Below are 23817 nucleotides of genomic sequence, written 5' to 3' on the forward strand. Positions count from 1 at the left end.
GTGTCCCCAAATCTCTCCCGGTGTCCCCAGGGGTGTCCCCAAGCCCATCCCAGTGTCCCCAGGGGTGTCCCCAAGGGTGTCCCCAAGTCCATCCCAGTGTCCCCAGTGGTGTCCCCAAGGGTGTCCCCAAGTCCATCCCAGTGTCCCCAGGGGTGTCCCCAAGGGTGTCCCCAAGTCCATCCCAGTGTCCCCAGGGGTGTCCCCATGTCCCTCTCGGTGTCCCCAGAGTGTCCCCAAGTCCCTCCCGGTGTCCCCAAAAAGGCTCCAAGGCTCTCGCTCCGGTCTCAGCTTTATTTGAACGTCCCCAGGGGTGTCCCCAGGGTGTCCCCAGGGGTGTCCCAGGGTGTCCCCGGGTGTCCCCAGGTGTCCCCGCGGTGTCACTTGTAGAACTCGTGCTCCTGCTCGTCCTTCTTGATGACGGTTTTGTACGCCTTCTCAAAGTCCTTGGCCCCAGCCACGATGTAGCGGTTCTCGCGCACCGCCAGCATGCCACCCTGGGAATGTCACCTGAGCGTCACCTGTGTGTCACCTGAGTGCCACCTGTGTCACCTGAGTGTCACCTGAGTGTCACCTGAGTGCCACCTGTGTCACCTGAGTGTCACCTGTGTCACCTGAGTGCCACCTGTGTCATCCCCTGTGTCACCTGAGTGCCACCTGAGTGCCACCTGTGTCACCTGAGTGTCACCTGAGTGTCACCTGTGTGTCACCTGTGTCACCTGAGTGCCACCTGAGTGTCACCTGTGTCACCTGAGTGTCACCTGGGACACCTGAGTGCCACCTGTGTCACCTGAGTGTCACCTGTGTCACCTGAGCGTCACCTGTGTCACCTGAGTGCCACCTGTGTCACCTGAGTGTCACCTGAGTGTCACCTGAGTGCCACCTGTGTCACCTGTGTCACCTGAGTGTCACCTGAGACACCTGAGTGCCACCTGTGTCACCTGAGTGTCACCTGAGTGTCACCTGGGACACCTGAGCGTCACCTGTGTCACCTGAGTGCCACCTGTGTCATCCCCTGTGTCACCTGAGTGCCACCTGAGTGTCACCTGTGTCACCTGAGTGTCACCTGGGACACCTGAGTGCCACCTGTGTCACCTGAGTGTCACCTGTGTCACCTGAGCGTCACCTGTGTCATCCCGTGTCACCTGTGTCATCCCGTGTCACCTGAGTGTCACCTGTGTGTCACCTGTGTCACCTGAGTGTCACCTGAGTGTCACCTGAGTGTCACCTGGGACACCTGAGCGTCACCTGTGTCACCTGAGTGCCACCTGTGTCATCCCCTGTGTCACCTGAGTGTCACCTGAGTGTCACCTGGGACACCTGAGTGCCACCTGTGTCACCTGAGTGCCACCTGTGTCACCTGAGCGTCACCTGTGTGTCACCTGAGTGCCACCTGTGTCACCTGAGTGTCACCTGAGTGTCACCTGAGTGTCACCTGTGTCACCTGAGTGTCACCTGTGTCATCCCGTGTCACCTGAGTGTCACCTGAGTGTCACCCAGGACACCTGAGTGTCACCTGAGTGTCACCTGTGTCACCTGAGTGTCACCTGTGTCATCCCGTGTCACCTGAGTGTCACCTGTGTCACCTGAGTGTCACCTGAGTGTCACCCAGGACACCTGAGTGTCACCTGTGTCATCCCCTGTGTCACCTGAGTGTCACCTGTGTCACCTGAGTGCCACCTGTGTCACCCACAGCCACACCTGTGTCACCTGCACTGAGCCACAGCCACACCTGTGCCAGCACCGTGCACCTGTTCTCACGCACGGCCAGCGTGCCACTCTGGAAATGTCACCTGAGTGTCACCTCTGTGTCACCTGAGTGTCACCTGTGTCACCTGAGTGCCACCTGTGTCATCCCCTGTGTCACCTGAGTGTCACCTGTGTCATCCCGTGTCACCTGAGTGTCACCTGTGTCACCTGAGTGCCACCTGTGTCATCCCCTGTGTCACCTGAGTGTCACCTGTGTCATCCCGTGTCACCTGAGTGCCACCTGTGTCATCCCCTGTGTCACCTGAGTGTCACCTGTGTCACCTGAGTGCCACCTGTGTCACCCACAGCCACACCTGTGTCACCTGCACTGAGCCACAGCCACACCTGTGCCAGCGCCGTGCACCTGTTCTCACGCACGGCCAGCATGCCACCCTGGGGACAGTGTCACCTCAGTGTCACCCCGAGTGTCACCTGTGTCATCCCCTGTGTCACCTGAGTGTCACCTGGGACACCTGAGTGTCACCTGTGTCACCTGCACTGAGCCACAGCCAGCCCTGTGTCACCTGTGTCACCTACAGCCACACCTGTGCCAGCACCGTGCACCTGTTCTCACGCACCGCCAGCGTGCCACTCTGGAAATGTCACCTGAGTGTCACCTAGGACACCTCGGTGTCACCTGTGTCATCCCCTGTGTCACCTGAGTGTCACCTGAGTGTCACCTGGGACACCCACAGTGTCACCTGTGTCACCCACAGCCACACCTGTGTCACCTGTGCCAGCACCGTGCACCTGTTCTCACGCACGGCCAGCATGCCACCCTGAAAATGTCACCTGAGTGTCACCCGAGTGTCACCTGGGACACCTGAGTGTCACCTGCACAGTTACAGCCACACCGGTGTCACCTGCAGCCACACTTGTGCCAGGTGTGCGCAGGTGCACCCAGGTGTGCCCCCGGGCATGTGCCACACCTGTCCCAGGTGCTCCCAGGTGTGCCCAGGTGCGTTTGTGGATATTCCCAGGTGTATCCCAGGTGTGCCCAGGTGTGCCCAGGTGCGTTTGTGGATATTCCCAGGTGTGCCCACGTGTATCCCAGGTGCCCCCAGGTGTGCCCAGGTGCGTTTGTGGATATTCCCAGGTGTGCCCACGTGTATCCCAGGTGTGCCCAGGTGTATCCCAGGTGTGCCCAGGTGTGTTTGTGGATATTCCCAGGTGTGCCCAGGTGTATCCCGGGTGCCCCCAGGTGTGCCCAGGTGCGTTTGTGGATATTCCCAGGTGTGCCCAGGTGTATCCCAGGTGTGCCCAGGTGTGCCCAGGTGCGTTTGTGGATATTCCCAGGTGTGCCCAGGTGTATCCCAGGTGTGCCCAGGTGCGTTTGTGGATATTCCCAGGTGTGCCCAGGTGTATCCCAGGTGTGCCCAGGTGTGCCCAGGTGCGTTTGTGGATATTCCCAGGTGTATCCCAGGTGTGCCCAGGTGTGCCCAGGCGTGTTTGTGGATATTCCCAGGTGTGCCCAGGTGTATCCCAGGTGTGCCCAGGTGCGTTTGTGGATATTCCCAGGTGTGCCCAGGTGTGTTTGTGGATATTCCCAGGTGTGCCCACGTGTATCCCAGGTGTGCCCAGGTGTGCCCAGGTGCGTTTGTGGATATTCCCAGGTGTATCCCAGGTGCCCCCAGGTGTGCCCAGGTGCGTTTGTGGATATTCCCAGGTGTGCCCAGGTGTATCCCAAGTGCCCCCAGGTGTGCCCAGGTGTGTTTGTGGATATTCCCAGGTGTGCCCACGTGTATCCCAGGTGTGCCCAGGTGCGTTTGTGGATATTCCCAGGTGTATCCCAGGTGTGCCCAGGTGTGCCCAGGTGCGTTTGTGGATATTCCCAGGTGTGCCCAGGTGTATCCCAGGTGTGCCCAGGTGTGCCCAGGTGCGTTTGTGGATATTCCCAGGTGTGCCCAGGTGTATCCCAGGTGTGCCCAGGTGCGTTTGTGGATATTCCCAGGTGTGCCCAGGTGTATCCCAGGTGTGCCCAGGTGTGCCCAGGTGCGTTTGTGGATATTCCCAGGTGTATCCCAGGTGTGCCCAGGTGTGCCCAGGCGTGTTTGTGGATATTCCCAGGTGTGCCCAGGTGTATCCCAGGTGTGCCCAGGTGCGTTTGTGGATATTCCCAGGTGTGCCCACGTGTATCCCAGTGTGCCCAGGTGTGCCCAGGTGTGTTTGTGGATATTCCCAGGTGTGCCCACGTGTATCCCAGGTGTGCCCAGGTGTGCCCAGGCGTGTTTGTGGATATTCCCAGGTGTGCCCAGGTGTGCCCAGGTGCCCCCAGGTGTGCCCAGGTGTGCCCAGGTGTGTTTGTGGATATTCCCAGGTGTGCCCAGGTGTATCCCAGGTGCGCCCAGGTGTGCCCAGGTGTGTTTGTGGATATTCCCAGGTGTGCCCAGGTGTATCCCAGGTGCCCCCAGGTGTGCCCAGGTGCGTTTGTGGATATTCCCAGGTGTGCCCAGGTGTATCCCAGGTGCCCCCAGGTGTGCCCAGGTGCGTTTGTGGATATTCCCAGGTGTGCCCACGTGTATCCCAGGTGTGCCCAGGTGCGTTTGTGGATATTCCCAGGTGTGCCCAGGTGTATCCCAGGTGTGCCCAGGTGTGCCCAGGTGTGCCCTCACCTCCTGGCAGATGGAGTTGATGTCGGCCCCCGAGATCTTGTCCGGCCGCGCCACGTCTGGGTCAGGGGTCAAGGAAACGGCGCAGGTGTGCCCAGGTGTGCTCTTGGCACATCCAGGTGTGCCCCAGGTGTGTGCTCAGGTGTGCCCAGATGTGTTTCTAACCCCGCCAGATGCCCCAAGGTGCCTCCAGGTGCGGATACAATCCTCCAGGTGTGCTCAGGTGAGATCCTAACCCTCCCCAGGTGCGCCCAGGTGTGCCCAGGTGTGTTTCTAACCCTCCCAGGTGTGCCCAGGTGCCCCCAGATGTGCCCAGGTGTGCGGATACAATCCTCCAGGCGTGCCCAGGTGAGTTTCTAACCCTCCCCAGGTGTCCCCAGGTGTGTGCCCAGGTGTGTGCCCAGGTGTATTCCCAACCCCCCCCAGGTGCCCCCAGGTGTGTGCCCAGGTGTGTGCCCAGGTATGCCCAGGTGTATTCCCAACCCCCCCCAGGTGCCCCCAGGTGTGTGCCCAGGTGTGTGCCCAGGTATGCCCAGGTGTATTCCCAACCCCCCCCAGGTGTCCCCAGGTGTGTGCCCAGGTGTGTGCCCAGGTATGCCCAGGTGTATTCCCAACCCCCCCCAGGTGCCCCCAGGTGTGTGCCCAGGTGTGCTCAAGTGCCCCTAGGTGCGGATACAACCCTCCAGGTCCACCTCCTCGGACAGGTAAGTGCCCGGGTGCCCCCAGGTGTGTTTCCACCCCCCCTAGATGCCCCCAGGTGTGTTTCTAACCCCCCCAGGTGTGTGCCCAGGTGCCCCCAGGTGTGCCCAGGTGTGCAGACACAACCCTCCAGGTCCACCTCCTCGGACAGGTGAGTGCCCGGGTGCCCCCAGGTGTGTTTCTAACCCCCTCAGGTGCCCCCAGGTGTGTCCTTGGCATGTCCAGGTGTGCCCAGGTGCGCCCAGGTGTGCCCAGGTGTGCGGATACAATCCTCCAGGTCCACCTCCTCGGACAGGTTCATCTTGCCGGTGATGGTGGAGAAGATGAGGCGCTTCTGCCGCCGGTCGGGCAGCGGGAACTCGATCTTGCGGTCCAGGCGGCCGGGCCGGAGCAGCGCCGGGTCCAGCGTGTCCGCGCGGTTGGTGGCCATGATCACCTGCGGGCAGGTGACAGGTGAGGACACCTGAGATCTCCAAAACCCCACAGAACTTCATAAAAATCCATACGGACTCCATAAAACGTCATAAACCCCCATAGTTCATGGTCCAGGTGTCCGCCTGGCTGGTGGCCATGATCTGCTGGGGACAGGTGACACGTGAGGACACCTGAGATCTCCAAAATCCCATAAAATCCCATAAAAATCCATAGGGACTCCATAAAACCTCATAAAACCCAAAAAATCTCCACAAAAGCCCCATAAAACCCAGAAACAGCTGGCCCAGGTTGGTGGCCATGATCTCCTGCAGACAGGTGACAGGTGAGGACACCTGAGATCCTCGAAACCCCATAGAGCCTCATAAAAATCCATACGGACTCCATAAAACCTCATAAAACCCCAAAATTGCTGTCCCAGGTGTCCTCATGGTTGGTGGCCATGATCTGCTGGGGACAGGTGACACGTGAGGACACCTGAGATCTCCAAAATCCCATAAAATCCCATAAAAATCCATAGGGACTCCATAAAACCTCATAAAACCCAAAAAATCTCCACAAAAGCCCCATAAAACCCAGAAACAGCTGGCCCAGGTTGGTGGCCATGATCTCCTGCAGACAGGTGACAGGTGAGGACACCTGAGATCCTCGAAACCCCATAGAGCCTCATAAAGATCCACACAGACTCCATAAAACCTCAAAAAACCCCAGAATTGCTGGTCCAGGTGTGCTCATGGTTGGTGGCCATGATCTCCTCGGGACAGGTGACAGGTGAGGGACACCTGAGATCTCCAAAACCCCACAGAACTTCATAAAAATCCATACGGACTCCATAAAACGTCATAAACCCCCATAGTTCATGGTCCAGGTGTCCGCCTGGCTGGTGGCCATGATCTGCTGGGGACAGGTGACACGTGAGGACACCTGAGATCTCCAAAATCCCATAAAATCCCATAAAAATCCATAGGGACTCCATAAAACCTCATAAAACCCAAAAAATCTCCACAAAAGCCCCATAAAACCCAGAAACAGCTGGCCCAGGTTGGTGGCCATGATCTCCTGCAGACAGGTGACAGGTGAGGACACCTGAGATCCTCGAAACCCATAGAGCCTCATAAAAATCCATACGGACTCCATAAAACCTCATAAAACCCCAAAATTGCTGTCCCAGGTGTCCTCATGGTTGGTGGCCATGATCTCCTCGGGACAGGTGACAGGTGAGGGACACCTGAGATCTCCAAAACCCCACGGAACCTCATAAAGATCCACACAGACTCCAGAAAACCTAAAAAAACCCCAATAGTTCATAGTCCAGGTGTCCTCCTGTTTGGTGCCATGATCACCTGCGGGCAGGTGAAAGGTGAGGACACCTGAGACCTCCAAAACCCCACGGAACCCCATAAAAATCCACACAGACTCCATAAAACCTCATAAACCCCCATAGTTCATGGTCCAGGTGCGCTCATGGTTGGTGGCCACGATCACCTGGAGATACCTGAGCACACCTGGAGACATCTGAGGACACCTGAGACCCTCCAGGACCACAGGAACCCCAAAATTGCAGGTCCAGGTGTCCCCAGGTTGGTGGCCATGGTCACCTGGAGACACCTGGTCCCACCTGGGGCCACCCGGTCCCACCTTGACGTTGACGTTCTGGTCGAAAGCCGTCCATCTGGTTCAGGAGCTCCAGGAGGATCCGTTGGACCTCGCGGTCGGCTTGGGGTGAAAAACGGAGATTTTGGACCTCTGGGTTGCAGGGACCACCCAAAACCCCCAAAATTCCACCCAAAATCCAAAATTCCACCCAGGAGACCCCAAAATTTCGTCCAGGTGACCCCAAAATTCCACCCAGGTGTTCCTGAGTTTCACCCCGAAGTTCTCCAGAAGGTTCCTCAGCCCCAAATTCCACTGAAAACTCCAAATTCCACCCAAATTTTACCCAAATTTCTCCAAAATTCCAACCTGGGCTCTCCAGGTGGGCCCTGATCCCTTCTCAAAGCCCAAACCCCACCCAGGTGTCCCCAAACCCCACCTTGGTCTCCATCTTGAAGTTCTCCAGAAGGTTCCTCAAGCCCAAATCCCACCAAAAACCCTCAACATCCCACCCAGGAGCCCCAAGACCCCACCCCAATGGAGACCCCTGCCCAGGCTGGAGCTCCCAACTCCTCCCCTCCATTCTGAGGCCCTCAAACCCCACCTTGATGTTCTCCTGACCTTCATCCAGAAGTTCTCCAGAAGGTTCCTCAAGCCCAAATCCCACCAAAAACCACCCAAACTCCACCCAGGACCTCCCAGATCCACCCAGGACCACCAGAACCCCACCCAGGACCTCCCAAACCCCACCCCAGTGGAGACCCTTCCCCAATTTAGGGTCTGAGGTCCTCAAACCCCACCCAGGTGTCCCCAGACCCCACCTTGGTCTCCATCTTGAAGTTCTCCAGAAGGTTCCTCAAGCCCAAATTCCATCAAAAACCACCCAAACTCCACCCAGGACCACCAGAACTCCACCCAGGACCTCCCAGCCCCCACCCCATGGAGACCCCTGGCCAGTTTTAGGGTCTGAGGCCCTCAAACCCCACCTTGAGGTTCTCCTGACCCTCACCCAGAAGTTCTCCAGAAGGTTCCTCAAGCCCAAATCCCACCAAAAACCACCAGAACCCACCAAAAACCACCGGAACCCCACCCAGGACCACCAGAGGTCCACCCAGGACCCGCCAGCCCCCACCCCAGGGAGGTCCGTGTCCTCACCGCCGGTCTGGGCGTCGAAGCGCTTGGTGGCGATGGCGTCGATCTCGTCGATGAAGATGATGGCCGGCGCGTTCTCCTTGGCCAGGCGGAAGACGTCGCGCACCATGCGCGGGCCCTCGCCCAGGTACTTCTGCACGAACTCCGAGCCCACCACGCGGGATGAACGCCGCTGCAGAGGACACCACCCGAAACCCAAGTCTGGGATGTCCAAAGGGCCAAAAATGCCACCGGGAACCCGTGGAGACCACGAGGAACCCATGGAGACCACCAGGAACCCGAAACATCTCCAAAAATCCCAACAATCCCACCAGGAACCCATGGAGATCATCAGGAACCCGAAACATCTCCACAAATTCCAAAAATCCCACCGGGATTCCATGGAGATCACCAGGAATCCATGGAGACCACCAGGAACCCAAAACATCTCCAGAAACCCCACGGAGACCACCAGGAACCCGTGGAGATCATCAAGAACCCAAAAAACATCTCCAGAAACCCCATGGAGACCACCAGGAACCCATGGAGATCATCAAGAACCCAAAAAACATCTCCAGAAACCCCACGGAGACCACCAGGAACACGTGGAGATCATCAGCAATTCATGGAGATCACCAGGAACCCAAAACATCTCCAGAAACCCCATGGAGACCACCAGGAACCCATGGAGATCATCAGGAATCCATGGAGACCACCAGGAATCCATGGAGACCACGAGGAATCCATGGAGACCACCAGGAACCCATGGAGATCATCAAGAACCCATGGAGATCATCGAGAACCCAAAAAACATCTCCAGAAACCCCATGGAGAAAACCAGAAATCCATGGAGACCACCAGGAATCCATGGAGACCACCAGGAACACAAAACATCTCCAGAAATCTCAAAAATTCCACCTAGACGTCACCAAACCTCTCAAGATGTCCCCAAACCCACCCAGGTGTCTCCAAAGCCCACCCAGAGTTCCATTTTGAAGTTCTCCAGAAGGTTCCTCACCCCCAAAACCTCCTCAAACCCCACCCAGCTGTCCCCAAACCCCACCCAGATGTCACCAAACCCCTTGAGATGTCCCCAAACCCCCCGAGATGTCCCCAAACCCTTCGAGATATCCCCAAACCCCTCTCAGATGTCCCTAAGCCCCTCCCAGGTGCTCCTGAACTTCATCCTGAAGTTCTCCAGAAGGTTCCTCACCCCCAAGAACCTCCCCAAACCCCCCTGAGATGTCCCCAAACCCCCCGAGATGTCCCCAAACCCCCCTGAGATGTCCCCAAACCCCCCCGAGATGTCCCCAAACCCCCCTGAGATGTCCCCAAACCCCCCGAGATGTCCCCAAACCCCCCCGAGATGTCCCCAAACCCCCCTGAGATGTCCCCAAACCCCCCTGAGATGTCCCCAAACCCCTCCGAGATGTCCCCAAACCCCCTCAGATGTCACCAAACCCCCTGAGATGTCCCCAAACCCCCCCGAGATGTCCCCAAACCCCCTGAGATGTCCCCAAACCCCCCGAGATGTCCCCAAACCCCCCTGAGATGTCCCCAAACCCCCCCGAGATGTCCCCGAACCCCTCCGAGATGTCCCCGAACCCCCCCGAGATGTCTCCTCGCTCACCGGTGGTGTGGTGGGCCACGGCCTTGGCCAGCATGGTCTTCCCGCAGCCGGGGGGGCCGTACATCAGCACCCCCCGCGGGGGGTCAATGCCGATCTGACCAGGAGAGGACACCGCCGTGAGGACACCTGGGGACCTTGAGGGCACCTGGAGCTCCTCAAGGTGACCTGGAGCTCCTCAAAGTCACCTGGAGCTCCTCAAGATGACCTGGAGCTCCTCAAAGTGACCTGGAGGTCCTCAAGGTGACCTGGAGCTCCTCAAGGTGATCTGGAGCTCCTCAAAGTGACCTGGAGGTCCTCAAGGTGACCTGGAGCTCCTCAAGGTGACCTGGAGCTCCTCAAAGTCACCTGGAGCTCCTCAAGGTACCCCTGGAGGTCCTCAAGGTGACCTGGAGCTCCTCAAGGTGACCTGGAGCTCCTCAAAGTCAACTGGAGGTCCTCAAAGTGACCTGGAGCTCCTCAAAGTGACCTGGAGCTCCTCAAGGTACCCCTGGAGGTCCTCAAGGTGACCTGGAGGTTCTCAAGGTGACCTGGAGCTCCTCAAAGTCAACTGGAGGTCCTCAAGGTGACCTGGAGCTCCTCAAAGTCAACTGGAGGTCCTCAAAGTGACCTGGAGCTCCTCAAAGTCACCTGGAGCTCCTCAAGGTACCCCTGGAGGTCCTCAAGGTGACCTGGAGCTCCTCATGACCTGGAGCTCCTCAAAGTCACCTGGAGCTCCTCAAGGTGACCTGGAGCTCCTCAAAGTGACCTGGAGCTCCTCAAGGTTACCCCTGGAGGTCCTCAAGGTGACCTGGAGCTCCTCAAGGTGACCTGGAGCTCCTCAAAGTCACCTGGAGCTCCTCAAAGTGACCTGGAGCTCCTCAAGGTACCCCTGGAGGTCCTCAAGGTGACCTGGAGCTCCTCAAGGTACCCCTGGAGGTCCTCAAGGTACCCCTGGAGGTCCTCAAGGTGACCTGGAGCTCCTCAAGGTACCCCCTGGAGGTTCCTCAAGGTGACCTGGAGCTCCTCAAGGTACCCCTGGAGGTCCTCAAGGTACCCCTGGAGGTCCTCAAGGTACCCCTGGAGGTCCTCAAGGTGACCTGGAGCTCCTCAAGGTACCCCTGGAGGTCCTCAAGGTGACCTGGAGCTCCTCAAGGTACCCCTGGAGGTCCTCAAGGTGACCTGGAGCTCCTCAAAGTCACCTGGAGCTCCTCAAGATGACCTGGAGCTCCTCAAAGTGTTCTGAAGATCTCCAAGGTGTCCTGGAGGTCACCTGGAGATCCCAGAAGGTCCCCAGAAGGTCCCCAGGACACCCCAGAGGGTCCTCAGGAGGTCCCAGAGGGTCCCAGGAGATCCCTAGGACACCCCAGAAGATCCCCAGAAGGTCCCAGAAAGTCCCCAGAAGGTCCCAGAAGTTCCCAGAACACTCCAGGAGGTCCCCAGAACATCCCAGAAGGTCCCAGAAGGTCCCCAGAAGGTCCCAGAAGGTCCCAGAACATCTCCAGAAGGTCCCAGAAGGTCCCCCAGAAGGTCCCCAGAACACCCCAGGAGGTCCCCAGGAGGTCCCCAGAAGGTCCCCAGGAGGTCCCACCTGTTTGTAGAGCTCGAAGTGGGTCAGGGGCAGCTCCACGGCCTCGCGCACCTCCTGCTTCTGGATGTCCATGCCACCGATGTCGGCGTAGACCACGTCCGGCTTCTGGTCTGGGGACACGGGGGGACAACCGGGATGGACCGGGATGGACTGGGACGGACTGGACGGACTGGGACAAACTGGGACGGACTGGGATGGACTGGGATGGACTGGGATGGACTGGGACAAACTGGGGTCACCAAGAGCTTCTCCAAGGTCAACTGGAGACACCAAAGGGTGACCAAGGGGTGACCAAGGGGTGACCACCATGTCCGGCTTCTGGTCTGGGGACACAGGGGGACAACTGGGATGGACTGGGATGGACTGGGATGGACTGGGATGGACTGGGACGGACTGGGATGGACTGGGATGGACCGGGATGGACTGGATGGACTGGGATGGACTGGGACGGACTGGGACGGACTGGGACAAACTGGGGTCACCAAGAACTTCTCCAAGGTCAATTGGAGACACCAAAGGATGACCAAGGAGTGACCAAGGGGTGACCACCCATGTCCATCTTCTGGTCTGGGATGGACTGGGATGGACTGGGACCAGTTTGGGTCAACTGGGACCAACTGGGACCAACCGGGATGGACTGGGATGGACTGGGACAAAACTGGGGTCACCAAGAACTTCTCCAAGGTCAACTGGAGACACCAAGGGTGACCAAGGAGTGACCAAGGGGTGACCACCACGTCCGGCTTCTGGTCTGGGATGGACTGGGACCAGTTTGGGTCAACTGGGACCAACTGGGATGGACTGGGATGGACTGGGATGGACTGGGATGGACTGGGATGGTCTGGGGTCACCAAGAGCTTCTCCAAGGTCAACTGGAGACACCAAAGGGTGACCAAGGGGTGACCACCATGTCCATCTTCTGGTCTGGGATGGACTGGACCAGTTTGGGTCAACTGGGACCAACTGGGATGGACTGGGATGGACTGGGATGGACTGGGACAAACTGGGACAAACTGGGACAAACTGGGGTCACCAAGAACTTCTCCAAGGTCAATTGGAGACACCAAAGGATGACCAAGGAGTGACCAAGGGGTGACCACCATGTCCATCTTCTGGTCTGGGATGGACTGGGATGGACTGGGACCAGTTTGGGTCAACTGGGACCAACTGGGACCAACCGGGATGGACTGGGATGGACTGGGACAAACTGGGGTCACCAAGAGCTTCTCCAAGGTCAACTGGAGACACCAAAGGGTGACCAAGGGGTGACCACCATGTCCATCTTCTGGTCTGGGATGGACTGGGACCAGTTTGGGTCAACTGGGACCAACTGGGATGGACTGGGATGGACTGGGATGACTGGGATGGACTGGGACGGACTGGGATGGTCTGGGATGGACTGGGATGGACTGGGACGGACTGGGGTCACCAAGAACTTCTCCAAGGTCAACTGGAGACACCAAGGAGTGACCAAGGAGTGACCAAGGGGTGACCACCATGTCCATCTTCTGGTCTGGGATGGACTGGGATGGACTGGGATGGACTGGGACAAACTGGGGTCACCAAGAACTTCTCCAAGGTCAACTGGAGACACCAAGGGGTGACCACCACGTCCGGCTTCTGGTCTGGGGACACGGGGGGACAACCGGGATGGACCGGGACGGACTGGGACAAACTGGACAAACTGGGATGGACTGGGACAAACTGGGGTCACCAAGAACTTCTCCAAGGTCAACTGGAGACACCAAGGAGTGACCAAGGAGTGACCAAGGGGTGACCAAGGGGGTGACCAAGGAGCGGACCAAGGAGTGACCAAGGAGTGACCAAGGAGCGACCAAGGGGCGACCAAGGAGTGACCAAGGAGTGACCAAGAGGGTGACCAAGAGGTGACCAAGGGGTGACCAAGGAGCGACCAAGGAGTGACCAAGGAGTGACCAAGGAGCGACCAAGGGGTGACCAAGGAGCGACAAGGAGTGACCAAGGAGTGACAAGGGGTGACCAAGGGGTGACCACCATGTCCAGCCTCTGGTCTGGGGGGACACAGGGGGACAACTGGGATGAACTGGGATGGACTGGGAAGAAGCCCAGGAGTGCCCAGGTGACCTCAAGATGGTTCCACTCAACATCTCATGAACTTCTGATGACCCCAAACTCCATTTTTTTGGACCCCAAACCCCATTTTTCCCACCCAAAACGACGTTTTATGGACCCCAGGTATGCCCAGGTGTGCCCAGGTGAAACCAGATGTTCTCAAGATGGTTCCTCAGAACATCTCATGACTTCTGATGACCCCAAACTCCATTTTTTGGACCCCCAAACCCCATTTTTTCCCCCCAAAACGACGTTTTATGGATCCCAGGTGTGCCCAGGTGAACGTGATGTACTCAAGGCGGTTCCTCAGAACATCTCAAGACCTTCAGGTGACCCCAAGCCCCATTTTTTCACCCCAAACCCATCTTTTGGACCCCAAAACCCCATTTTTTTCCCCCCAAAACGACGTTTTATGGATCCCAGGTGTGCCCAGGTGAAACGTGATGTTCTCAAGATGGTTCCTCAGAACATCTCATGAACTTCACATGACCCCAAACCCCATTTTTTGGACCCCAAAACCCCAACTTTTCCCCCAAATGACGTTTTATGGACCCCAGCTGTGCCCAGGTGTGCCCAGGTGAAACCTGATGTTCTCAAGGCGGTTCCTCAGAACATCTCATGAACTTCTGGTGACCCCAAACCCCATTTTTTCACCCCAAACCCCATCTTTTGGACCCCAAACTCCACTTTTTCCCCCCAAAGACGTTTTATGGATCCCAGGTGCGCCCAGGTGTCCCCAGGTGTGCCCAGGTGAAACCAGATGTTCTCAAGACGGTTCCTCAGAACATCTCATGAACTTCTGATGACCCCAAACCCCATCTTTTGGACCCCCAAACTCACTTTTTCCCCCAAAATGACGTTTTATGGATCCCAGGTGCGCCCAGGTGCGCCCAGGTGCCCCAGGTGTGCCCAGGTGAAACCAGATGTTCTCAAGACGTTCCTCAGAACATCTCATGAACTTCTGATGACCCCCAAACCCCATTTTTTGGACCCCCAAACCCCATTTTTTCCCACCCAAAACGACGTTTTATGGATCCCAGGTGTGCCCAGGTGAAACGTGATGTTCTCAAGACGGTTCCTCAGAACATCTCATGAACTTCTGATGACCCCAAACCCCATTTTTCGACACCAAACCCCATTGTTTTCCCCCAAAATGACGTTTTATGGACCCCAGCTGTGCCCAGGTGAAACCTGATGTTCTCAAGGCGTTCCTCAGAACATCTCATGAACTTCTGGTGACCCCAAACCCCATTTTTTCACCCCAAACCCCATCTTTTCTACCCCAAACTCCACTTTTTCCCCCCAAAACGACGTTTTATGGATCCCAGGTGCGCCCAGGTGCCCCCAGGTGTGCCCAGGTGAAACCAGATGTTCTCAAGACGGTTCCTCAGAACATCTCATGAACTTCTGATGACCCCAAACCCCATCTTTTGGACCCCAAACTCCACTTTTTCCCCCCAAAACGACGTTTTATGGATCCCAGGTGCCCCCAGGTGTGCCCAGGTGCGCCCAGGTGTGCCCAGGTGCCCCACCTGAGGTGAGCATCATGATGCTGCTGTCGGCCTCGGGCGGCAGGACGTCCACCAGGGCGTTGCTGTGCTTGTGCAGCGCCACCGAGGCGTTGGGCTTGAGCAGCTCGCGGTCGATGGTGCTCAGGATGCGCACGTAGTAGTTGGAACCTGCGGGGACACGCCCGGAGATCACCTGGGGCTCACCTGGGGATCACCTGGGATCACCTGGAGATCAATCACCAGGAGATCACCTGGAGATCACCAGAGCTCACCTGGAGCTCACCTGGAGCTCACCAGGAGATCACCAGGAGATCACCTGGAGATCACCAGGAGATCACCTGGAGATCACCAGGAGATCGATCACCAGGAGATCACCTGGAGATCACCTGGAGATTGATCACCAGGAGATCACCTGGAGATCACCTGGAGCTCACCTGGAGATGACCAGGAGCTCACCTGGAGCTCCACCTGGAGCTCACCAGGAGATCACCTGGAGCTCACCTGGAGCTCACCAGGAGATCACCTGGAGATCAATCACCAGGAGATCGATCACCAGGAGACCACCAGGAGATCACCTGGAGATTGATCACCAGGAGCTCACCTGGAGATCACCTGGAGATCACCTGGAGCTCACCTGGAGATCACCAGGAGCTCACCTGGAGCTCACCTGGAGATCACCTGGAGCTCACCTGGGGCTCACCTGGAGATTGATCACCAGGAGCTCACCTGGAGATCACCTGGAGCTCACCTGGAGCTCACCTGGAGATCACCAGGAGCTCACCTGGAGCTCACCTGGAGCTCACCTGGAGATCACCAGGAGCTCACCTGGAGCTCACCTGGAGATTGATCACCAGGAGCTCACCTGGAGCTCACCTGGAGCTCACCTGGAGCTCACCTGGAGCTCACCTGGAGATTGATCACCAGGAGCTCACCTGGAGCTCACCTGGAGCTCACCTGGAGCTCACCTGGAGATCACCAGATCACCAGGAGATCGATCACCAGGAGCTCACCTGGAGATCACCAGCAGATCACCAGGAGATCACCTGGAGATCACCTGGAGCTCACCTGGAGATCACCAGCAGATCACCAGGAGATTGATCACCAGGAGCTCACCTGGAGATCACCTGGAGCTCACCTGGAGCTCACCTGGAGATCACCAGGAGCTCACCTGGAGCTCACCTGGAGCTCACCTGGAGCTCACCTGGAGATTGATCAACAGGAGATTGATCACCAGGAGATCACCTGGAGCTCACCTGGAGATCACCTGGAGATCACCTGGGGCAGGTGGGGTGGTGGGACGGGGGTCTGGCTATGGTTGGAGAAGACGTGGGGAGGTGTGGGCATGGCCAGGTTGGGTGGGAAGGTTCCGTCCTTACGTCCTCACCACGGCCAGGTGAGGCCTCAGGTGTGCCCAGGTGTGTGCCCAGGTGTGCCCAGGTGTGTCCCTCACCTGTGCTGGTCCCCACAATGACCACAGTCAGGTCTATGGTCCTTCATGACCAATGGGCACCTTCTCAACCTGGGTTCCCACCTATCCCTAGGTGTGTCCAGGTGAGTTCTCAGGTGAGTTCAGGTGTGCCCAGGTGTGTTCCTCACCCGTGGCGGTCCTCGGTGAGGACAATGACCACCTTCAGGTCTATGGGTCCTTGATGACCAACAGGGACCTTCACAAACCACACCCCCATCCATGCCAGGTATCTGCCCAGGTGTGCCCAGGTGTGCCCAGGTGTGTGGCCCCAGGTGTGTTCCTCACCTGTGGTGGTCCCCACAATGGCCACGTTCAGCTCCGTGACCCTTGATGACCAACGGAGACCTTCTCAATCCGTGTTCCCACCTATCCCCAGGTATCTCAAGATGTTCCCAGGTGTGCTCCCAGGTGTCCCCAGGTGTGTTCCTCACCTGTGCTGGTCCCCACAGTGACCATGGTCTGCTCCACCCGCTGTGGTGGCCAATGGGGACCTTCTCAAGCCACGTCCCCACCTATCCCAAATGTCTCCCACCCCATCTCAGGTGTGCCTGGGTGTACCTGAGTGTGCCCAGGTGTGTCTCACCTGTGCCCAGGGTGTGTGCCCAGGTGTGTGCCCAGGTGTGTGTAACTGTACCCAGGTGAGCCCAGCCATGTACCCAGGTGTGCCCAGGTGTGTGTCTGGGTGTGTCTCACCTGTGCCCAGGTGTGCCCAGGTGTGCCCAGGTGTGTGTAACTGTGCCCAGGTGTGTCTCACCTGTGCCCAGGTGTGTGCCCAGTGTGTGCCCAGGTGTGTGTAACTGTACCCAGGTGAGCCCAGCCATGTACCCAGGTGTGCCCAGGTGTGTGCCCGGGTGTGTCTCACCTGTGCCCAGGTGTGCCCAGGTGTGCCCCTCACCTGTGGTGGAGCCCACGGTGGCCGTGTTCTGGTCCAGGAACTGCCCGATGACCAATGGGACACACCCCAGCCCATCCCCAGGTGTGCCCAGGTGTGTGTAACTGTGCCCAGGTGTGTCTCACCTGTGCCCAGGTGTGTGCCCAGGGTGTGTGCCCAGGTGTGTCTCACCTGTGCCCAGGTGTGCCCAGGTGTGCCCAGGTGTGTGCCCAGGTGTGCCCAGGTGTGCCCCTCACCTGTGGTGGAGCCCACGATGGCCGTGTTCTGGTCCACGGCCTCCAGGAACTGCCGATGACCAGCGGGACACACCCAGCCCATCCCAGGTGTGCCCAGGTGTGTGTCTGGGTGTGTCTCACCTGTGCCCAGGTGTGTCCAGGTGTGCCCCTCACCTGTGGTGGAGCCCACGATGGCCGTGTTCTGGTCCAGGAACTGCCCGATGACCAATGGGACACACCCAGCCCATCCCAGGTGTGCCCAGGTGAGCCCAGCCATGTACCCAGGTGTGCCCAGGTGTGCCCAGGTGTGTGCCCAGGTGTGCCCAGGTGTGCCTCACCTGTGGTGGAGCCCACGATGGCCGTGTTCTGGTCCAGGAACTGGCCCGATGACCAATGGGATGCACCCGACCCATCCCAGGGTGTGCCCAGGTGTGTGTCTGGGTGTGTCTCACCTGTGCCCAGGTGTATTTACCTGTGCCCAGGTGTGCCCCTCACCTGTGGTGGAGCCCACGATGGCCGTGTTCTGGTCCACGGCCTCCAGGAACTGCCCGATGACCAGCGGGATGCTCTGGATGCGCTTCACCTCCTCCTGCGCGTGCAGGAACTCCTTCTTGAGGTTGCGCTGCTCGTCCTTGATGTACTCCTCCTGCACCTCCAGGAACTCCAGCTCCTGCTGCAGCTTCTGCAGGTGTGGGACAGGTGAGACACACCTGAGATACCTGAGATATCCCTGAACCACCTGAGATACACCTGAGATACACCTGAGTTATGTGAGATACATCTGGGATACACCTGGGGCAGGGCTGAGCTCCTCCTGCACCTCCAGGAACTCCAGCTCCTGCTGCAGCTTCTGCAGGGCAGAGACACACCTGAGCCAGGTGAGACACACCTGAGATACACCTGAGATACACCTGAGTTATGTGAGATACACCTGGGTTACACCTGTGCCAGGCTGAGCTCCTCCTGCACCTCCAGGAACTCCAGCTCCTGCTGCAGCTTCTGCAGGTGTGGGACAGGTGAGAGACACACCTGAGATACACCTGAGATACACCTGAGATACACCTGAGATACACCTGAGTTATGTGAGATACACCTGGGTTACACCTGTGCCAGGCTGAGCTCCTCCTGCACCTCCAGGAACTCCAGCTCCTGCTGCAGCTTCTGCAGGTGTGGGACAGGTGAGACACACCTGAGATATCCCTGAACCACCTGAGATACTCCTGAGATACACCTGAGTTATGTGAGATACACCTGGGATACACCTGGGTTACACCTGGGGCAGGGCTGAGCTCCTCCTGCACCTCCAGGAACTCCAGCTCCTGCTGCAGCTTCTGCAGGTGTGGGACAGGTGAGAGACAGGTGAGACACACCTGAGATATCCCTGAACCACCTGGGATACTCCTGAGATACACCTGGGATACACCTGAGTTATGGGAGATACACCTGGGTTACACCTGGGGCAGGGCTGAGCTCCTCCTGCACCTCCAGGAACTCCAGCTCCTGCTGCAGCTTCTGCAGGTGTGGGACAGGTGAGACACACCTGAGATACCTGAGATATCCCTGAACCACCTGAGATACATCTGAGATACACCTGAGATACACCTGGATACACTGGGGCAGGCTGAGCTCCTCCTGCACCTCCAGGAACTCCAGCTCCTGCTGCAGCTTCTGCAGGTGTGGGACAGGTGAGACACACCTGAGATACCTGAGATATCCCTGAACCACCTGAGATACATCTGAGATACACCTGAGATACACCTGGGATACACCTGGGGCAGGCTGAGCTCCTCCTGCACCTCCAGGAACTCCAGCTCCTGCTGCAGCTTCTGCAGGTGTGGGACAGGTGAGAGACAGGTGAGACACACCTGAGATACCTGAGATATCCCTGAACCACTGAGATACACCTGAGATACACCTGAGTTATGTGAGATACACCTGGGATACACCTGGGTTACACCTGGGGCAGGGCTGAGCTCCTCCTGCACTCCAGGAACTCCAGCTCCTGCTGCAGCTTCTGCAGGTGAGAAACACACCTGAGATACACCTGAGTTACCTGAGATACCCCTGAACCACCTGAGATACTCTGAGATACACCTGAGTTATGTGAGATACACCTGGGATACACCTGTGCCAGGCTGAGCTCCTCCTGCACCTCCAGGAACTCCAGCTCCTGCTGCAGCTTCTGCAGGTGTGGGACAGGTGAGAGACAGGTGAGACACACCTGAGATATCCCTGAACCACCTGAGATACTCCTGAGATACACCTGGGATACACCTGGGATACACCTGGGGCAGGCTGAGCTCCTCCTGCACCTCCAGGAACTCCAGCTCCTGCTGCAGCTTCTGCAGGTGTGGGACAGGTGAGAGACAGGTGAGACACACCTGAGATACCTGAGATATCCCTGAACCACCTGAGATACACCTGAGATACACCTGGGATACACCTGGGATACACCTGGGGCAGGGGCTGAGCTCCTCCTGCACCTCCAGGAACTCCAGCTCCTGCTGCAGCTTCTGCAGGTGTGGGACAGGTGAGAGACAGGTGAGACACACCTGAGATACCTGAGATATCCCTGAACCACCTGAGATACATCTGAGATACACCTGGGATACACCTGGGATACACCTGGGGCAGGCTGAGCTCCTCCTGCACCTCCAGGAACTCCAGCTCCTGCTGCAGCTTCTGCAGGGCAGAGACACACCTGAGAGACAGGTAAAACACCTGAGATACACCTGAGATACACCTGAGTTATGGGAGATACACCTGGGTTACACTGGGGCAGGGCTGAGCTCCTCCTGCACCTCCAGGAACTCCAGCTCCTGCTGCAGCTTCTGCAGGGGGAGAGACACCTGAGACACACCTGAGATACACCTGAGATACACCTGAGTTACACCTAAGAGATACCTGAGATATCCCCTGAACCACCTGAGATACACCTGAAATACACCTGAAATACTCCTGAGGTACTCCTGAGATACTCCTGAGGGACAGCCAAAACACCTGAGGGACACCTGAGCCACGGGGACACTGTCACACAGGTGTGTCACACAGGTGTGCACACCTGTTCTCACCTTGTACCTGCTGTACAGGTCCTGTAACCCCTCACACCTGTCACACACGTGTCACACCTGTCACACACGCGGGTCACACCTGTCCCAGGTGTGTCCCAGGTGTGTCACTCACCTTGTACCTGCTGTACAGGTCCTGTAACCCCTCACACCTGTCACACACGTGTCACACCTGTCACACACGCGGGTCACACCTGTCTAGGTGTGTCCCAGGTGTGTCACTCACCTTGTACCTGCTGTACAGGTCCTGTAACCCCTCACACCTGTCACACACGTGTCACACCTGTCACACACGCGGGTCACACCTGTCCAGGTGTGTCCCAGGTGTGTCACTCACCTTGTACCTGCTGTACAGGTCCTCCAGGTCCTCGGGCTCGGGCACCAGGAAGGAGAGGCCGGGCAGGGGCCGGGGGGCGGCCGAGGGCGGGACATCGTCCTGACAGGTGAGATGGGACAGGTGAGACAGGTGAGATGGGACAGGTGAGACAGGTGAGATATGGACAGGTGAGACAGGTGAGACACAGGTGAGATATGGACAGGTGAGATATGGACAGGTGAGACAGGTGAGATGGGACAGGTGGAGATATGGACAGGTGAGACAGGTGAGATGGGACAGGTGAGATAAGGACAGGTGAGATGGGACAGGTGAGACAGGTGAGACATGGACAGGTGAGACATGGACAGGTGAGACAGGTGAGATATGGACAGGTGAGATATGGACAGGTGAGATGGGACAGGTGAGATATGGACAGGTGAGATGGGACAGGTGAGATGGGACAGGTGAGACACGGACAGGTGGGATATGGACAGGTGAGACAGGTGAGACATGGACAGGTGAGATGGGACAGGTGAGACATGGACAGGTGAGATGGGACAGGTGAGATGGGACAGGTGGATATGGACAGGTGAGACAGGTGAGACATGGACAGGTGAGATGGGACAGGTGAGATGGGACAGGTGAGCATGGACAGGTGAGATGGACAGGTGAGATGGGACAGGTGAGACATGGACAGGTGAGATGGGACAGGTGAGACAGGTGAGATATGGACAGGTGAGATGGGACAGGTGAGCATGGACAGGTGAGATGGGACAGGTGAGCATGGACAGGTGAGATATGGACAGGTGAGATATGGACAGGTGAGATGGGAAAGGTGAGATGGACAGGTGAGATGGGACAGGTGAGCATGGACAGGTGAGATATGGACAGGTGAGATATGGACAGGTGAGATGGGAAAGGTGAGATGGGACAGGTGAGATATGGACAGGTGAGACATGGACAGGTGAGATGGGACAGGTGAGATATGGACAGGTGAGATGGGACAGGTGAGATGGGACAGGTGAGACACGGACAGGTGAGATGGGACAGGTGAGATGGGACAGGTGAGACATGGACAGGTGGGATATGGACAGGTGAGACAGGTGAGACACAGGTGAGACATGGACAGGTGAGCATGGACAGGTGAGCATGGACAGGTGAGATGGGACAGGTGAGATATGGACAGGTGAGATGGGACAGGTGAGACATGGACAGGTGAGACATGGACAGGTGAGACAGGTGAGGGAAAATCCCCAAATTTTGGGGCATTTCGGGTCAAAATTACCACATTTTTGGGGCATCTGGTGAGAATTCACATTTTTTGAGGAAAAAGTCCCAAATTTTGGGGTCCCTAGGAAGAAATTCCCAAATTTTGGGGGGCCTCGGGGAAAAATCCCAAATTTAGGGGGATTTTGGGTGAGAACGTGCAAATTTTGGAGGGAAAATTCCCAAATTTAGGGGGATCTTGGGGGAAAAAATCCCAAATTTTGGGGGAAATCTGGGGTGAGAATTCCCAAATTTTAAGGTCCCGGGGAGGATATTCCCAAATTTTGGGGAAATGTGGGGGGAAAATCCCAAATTCTGGGGGGAAATTCCCAATTTTGGGGTTCTGGAGGGGGAGAATTCCCAAATTTTGGGGGTCCCTTGGGGTATTTTTGGGAGACCCTGGGGGAAAATTCTCAAAATTTTGGGGTGAAAAATCCCAAATTTCGGGGGTCCCTGAGGGGATTTTGGGTGAGAATTCCCAAATTTTGGGGGAGAGAAACTCCCAAATTTTGGGTAAAATTCCCGAATTTCGGGGTTTCCTGAGGCGTTTTCCGGGGCGTCCTGGGGCTCCCCCCCTCAATTGGTATCACCCAAAGAGGGGGCGTGGCCGAACCCGGAAGTGGGGCGGAGCCCAACAAAGCGGGGACCCCTCAAACCCCCCCCTGTGGCCCCTCCCCCCCCTCCCGCGCGCCGTTTTTTGGGGTTTTTGGGTTTTTTGGGCGCTCCCCTCCTGCCCCTCTCCCCCCCCCAGGTTTTGGGGTCCCCCCCGGGGTTTTGGGGACCCCCCCCGAGCCCCTCCCAACCCGTCCCCCCCTCACCTGAGGCTTCTCCCCGAGCAGCCCCAGCTCCTCCATCGTGACGGGGCGCTGCGGAAGTGACGTCAGCGCGTCGGCGCCTGCGTGCCTGAGGCCGGGAGCGAGGGCGGGCGGCGGAGCGGTGACGTCAGGGAGTGAGTCCGCGCATGCGCGGAGGGTGCCGGAGTTCCCAGTGCCTCCCAGTTCATCCCAGTTCCAATCCCAGTGAGTCCCAGTAACTCCCAGTTCATCCCAGTGACTCCCAGTTTGGCCCAATTCATCCCAGTCCCTCCCAGTTTGTCCCAGTTCCCTCCCAGTAACTCCCAGTTCATCTCAGTTCATCCCAGTCCCCTCCCAGTTTGGCCCAGTTCATCCCAGTGACTCCCAGTTTGGCCCATTCATCCCAGTCCCTCCCAGTTTTGTCCCAGTTCCCTCCCAGTAACTCCCAGTTCATCTCAGTTCATCCCAGTCCCCTCCCAGTTTGGCCCAGTTCATCCCAGTGACTCCCAGCAGCTCCCAGTGGCTCCCAGTCCATCCCAGTTCGGTCCAGAGTCCTCCCAGTGAGTCCCCGTTCATCCCAGTCCCCTCCCCAGTTCATCCAAGTCCCTCCAAACCCCAAACCAGTACAAACCAGTAACCCCCAGTTCCCTCCCAGCCCATCCCAGTTCAATCCCAGTCCCTCCCAATCCTCTCCCAGTCCCCTCCCAGTACAAACCAGTAACCCCAAACCCCAAACCAGTATAAACAGTAACCCCCAGTCCCTCCCAGTTCCCTCCCAGTACAAACCAG

General features: G+C 57.7%; 1 protein-coding gene across 1 annotated transcript; it reads right to left on the reverse strand.

The window, feature by feature from the left end:
* Positions 1-344: 344 nt before the first annotated feature.
* Positions 345-23128, reverse strand: PSMC4 (proteasome 26S subunit, ATPase 4). Its single transcript, XM_054295131.1, is given in 13 exon segments — positions 345-494; positions 4359-4414; positions 5322-5490; positions 7125-7148; positions 7150-7202; positions 8235-8391; positions 8393-8403; positions 9841-9934; positions 11408-11517; positions 15031-15177; positions 18080-18266; positions 20990-21088; positions 23053-23128. Coding segments are annotated over 13 exon segments (1260 nt in total). The 5' UTR covers positions 23089-23128; the 3' UTR covers positions 345-377.
* Positions 23129-23817: the final 689 nt, after the last annotated feature.

The sequence above is a fragment of the Melozone crissalis genome, unplaced genomic scaffold (assembly GCF_028551555.1).
Source record: "Melozone crissalis strain CALT ecotype California unplaced genomic scaffold, PUWL_Pcris_2 ptg000527l_1, whole genome shotgun sequence".
NCBI classification, from domain to species: domain Eukaryota; kingdom Metazoa; phylum Chordata; class Aves; order Passeriformes; family Passerellidae; genus Melozone; species Melozone crissalis.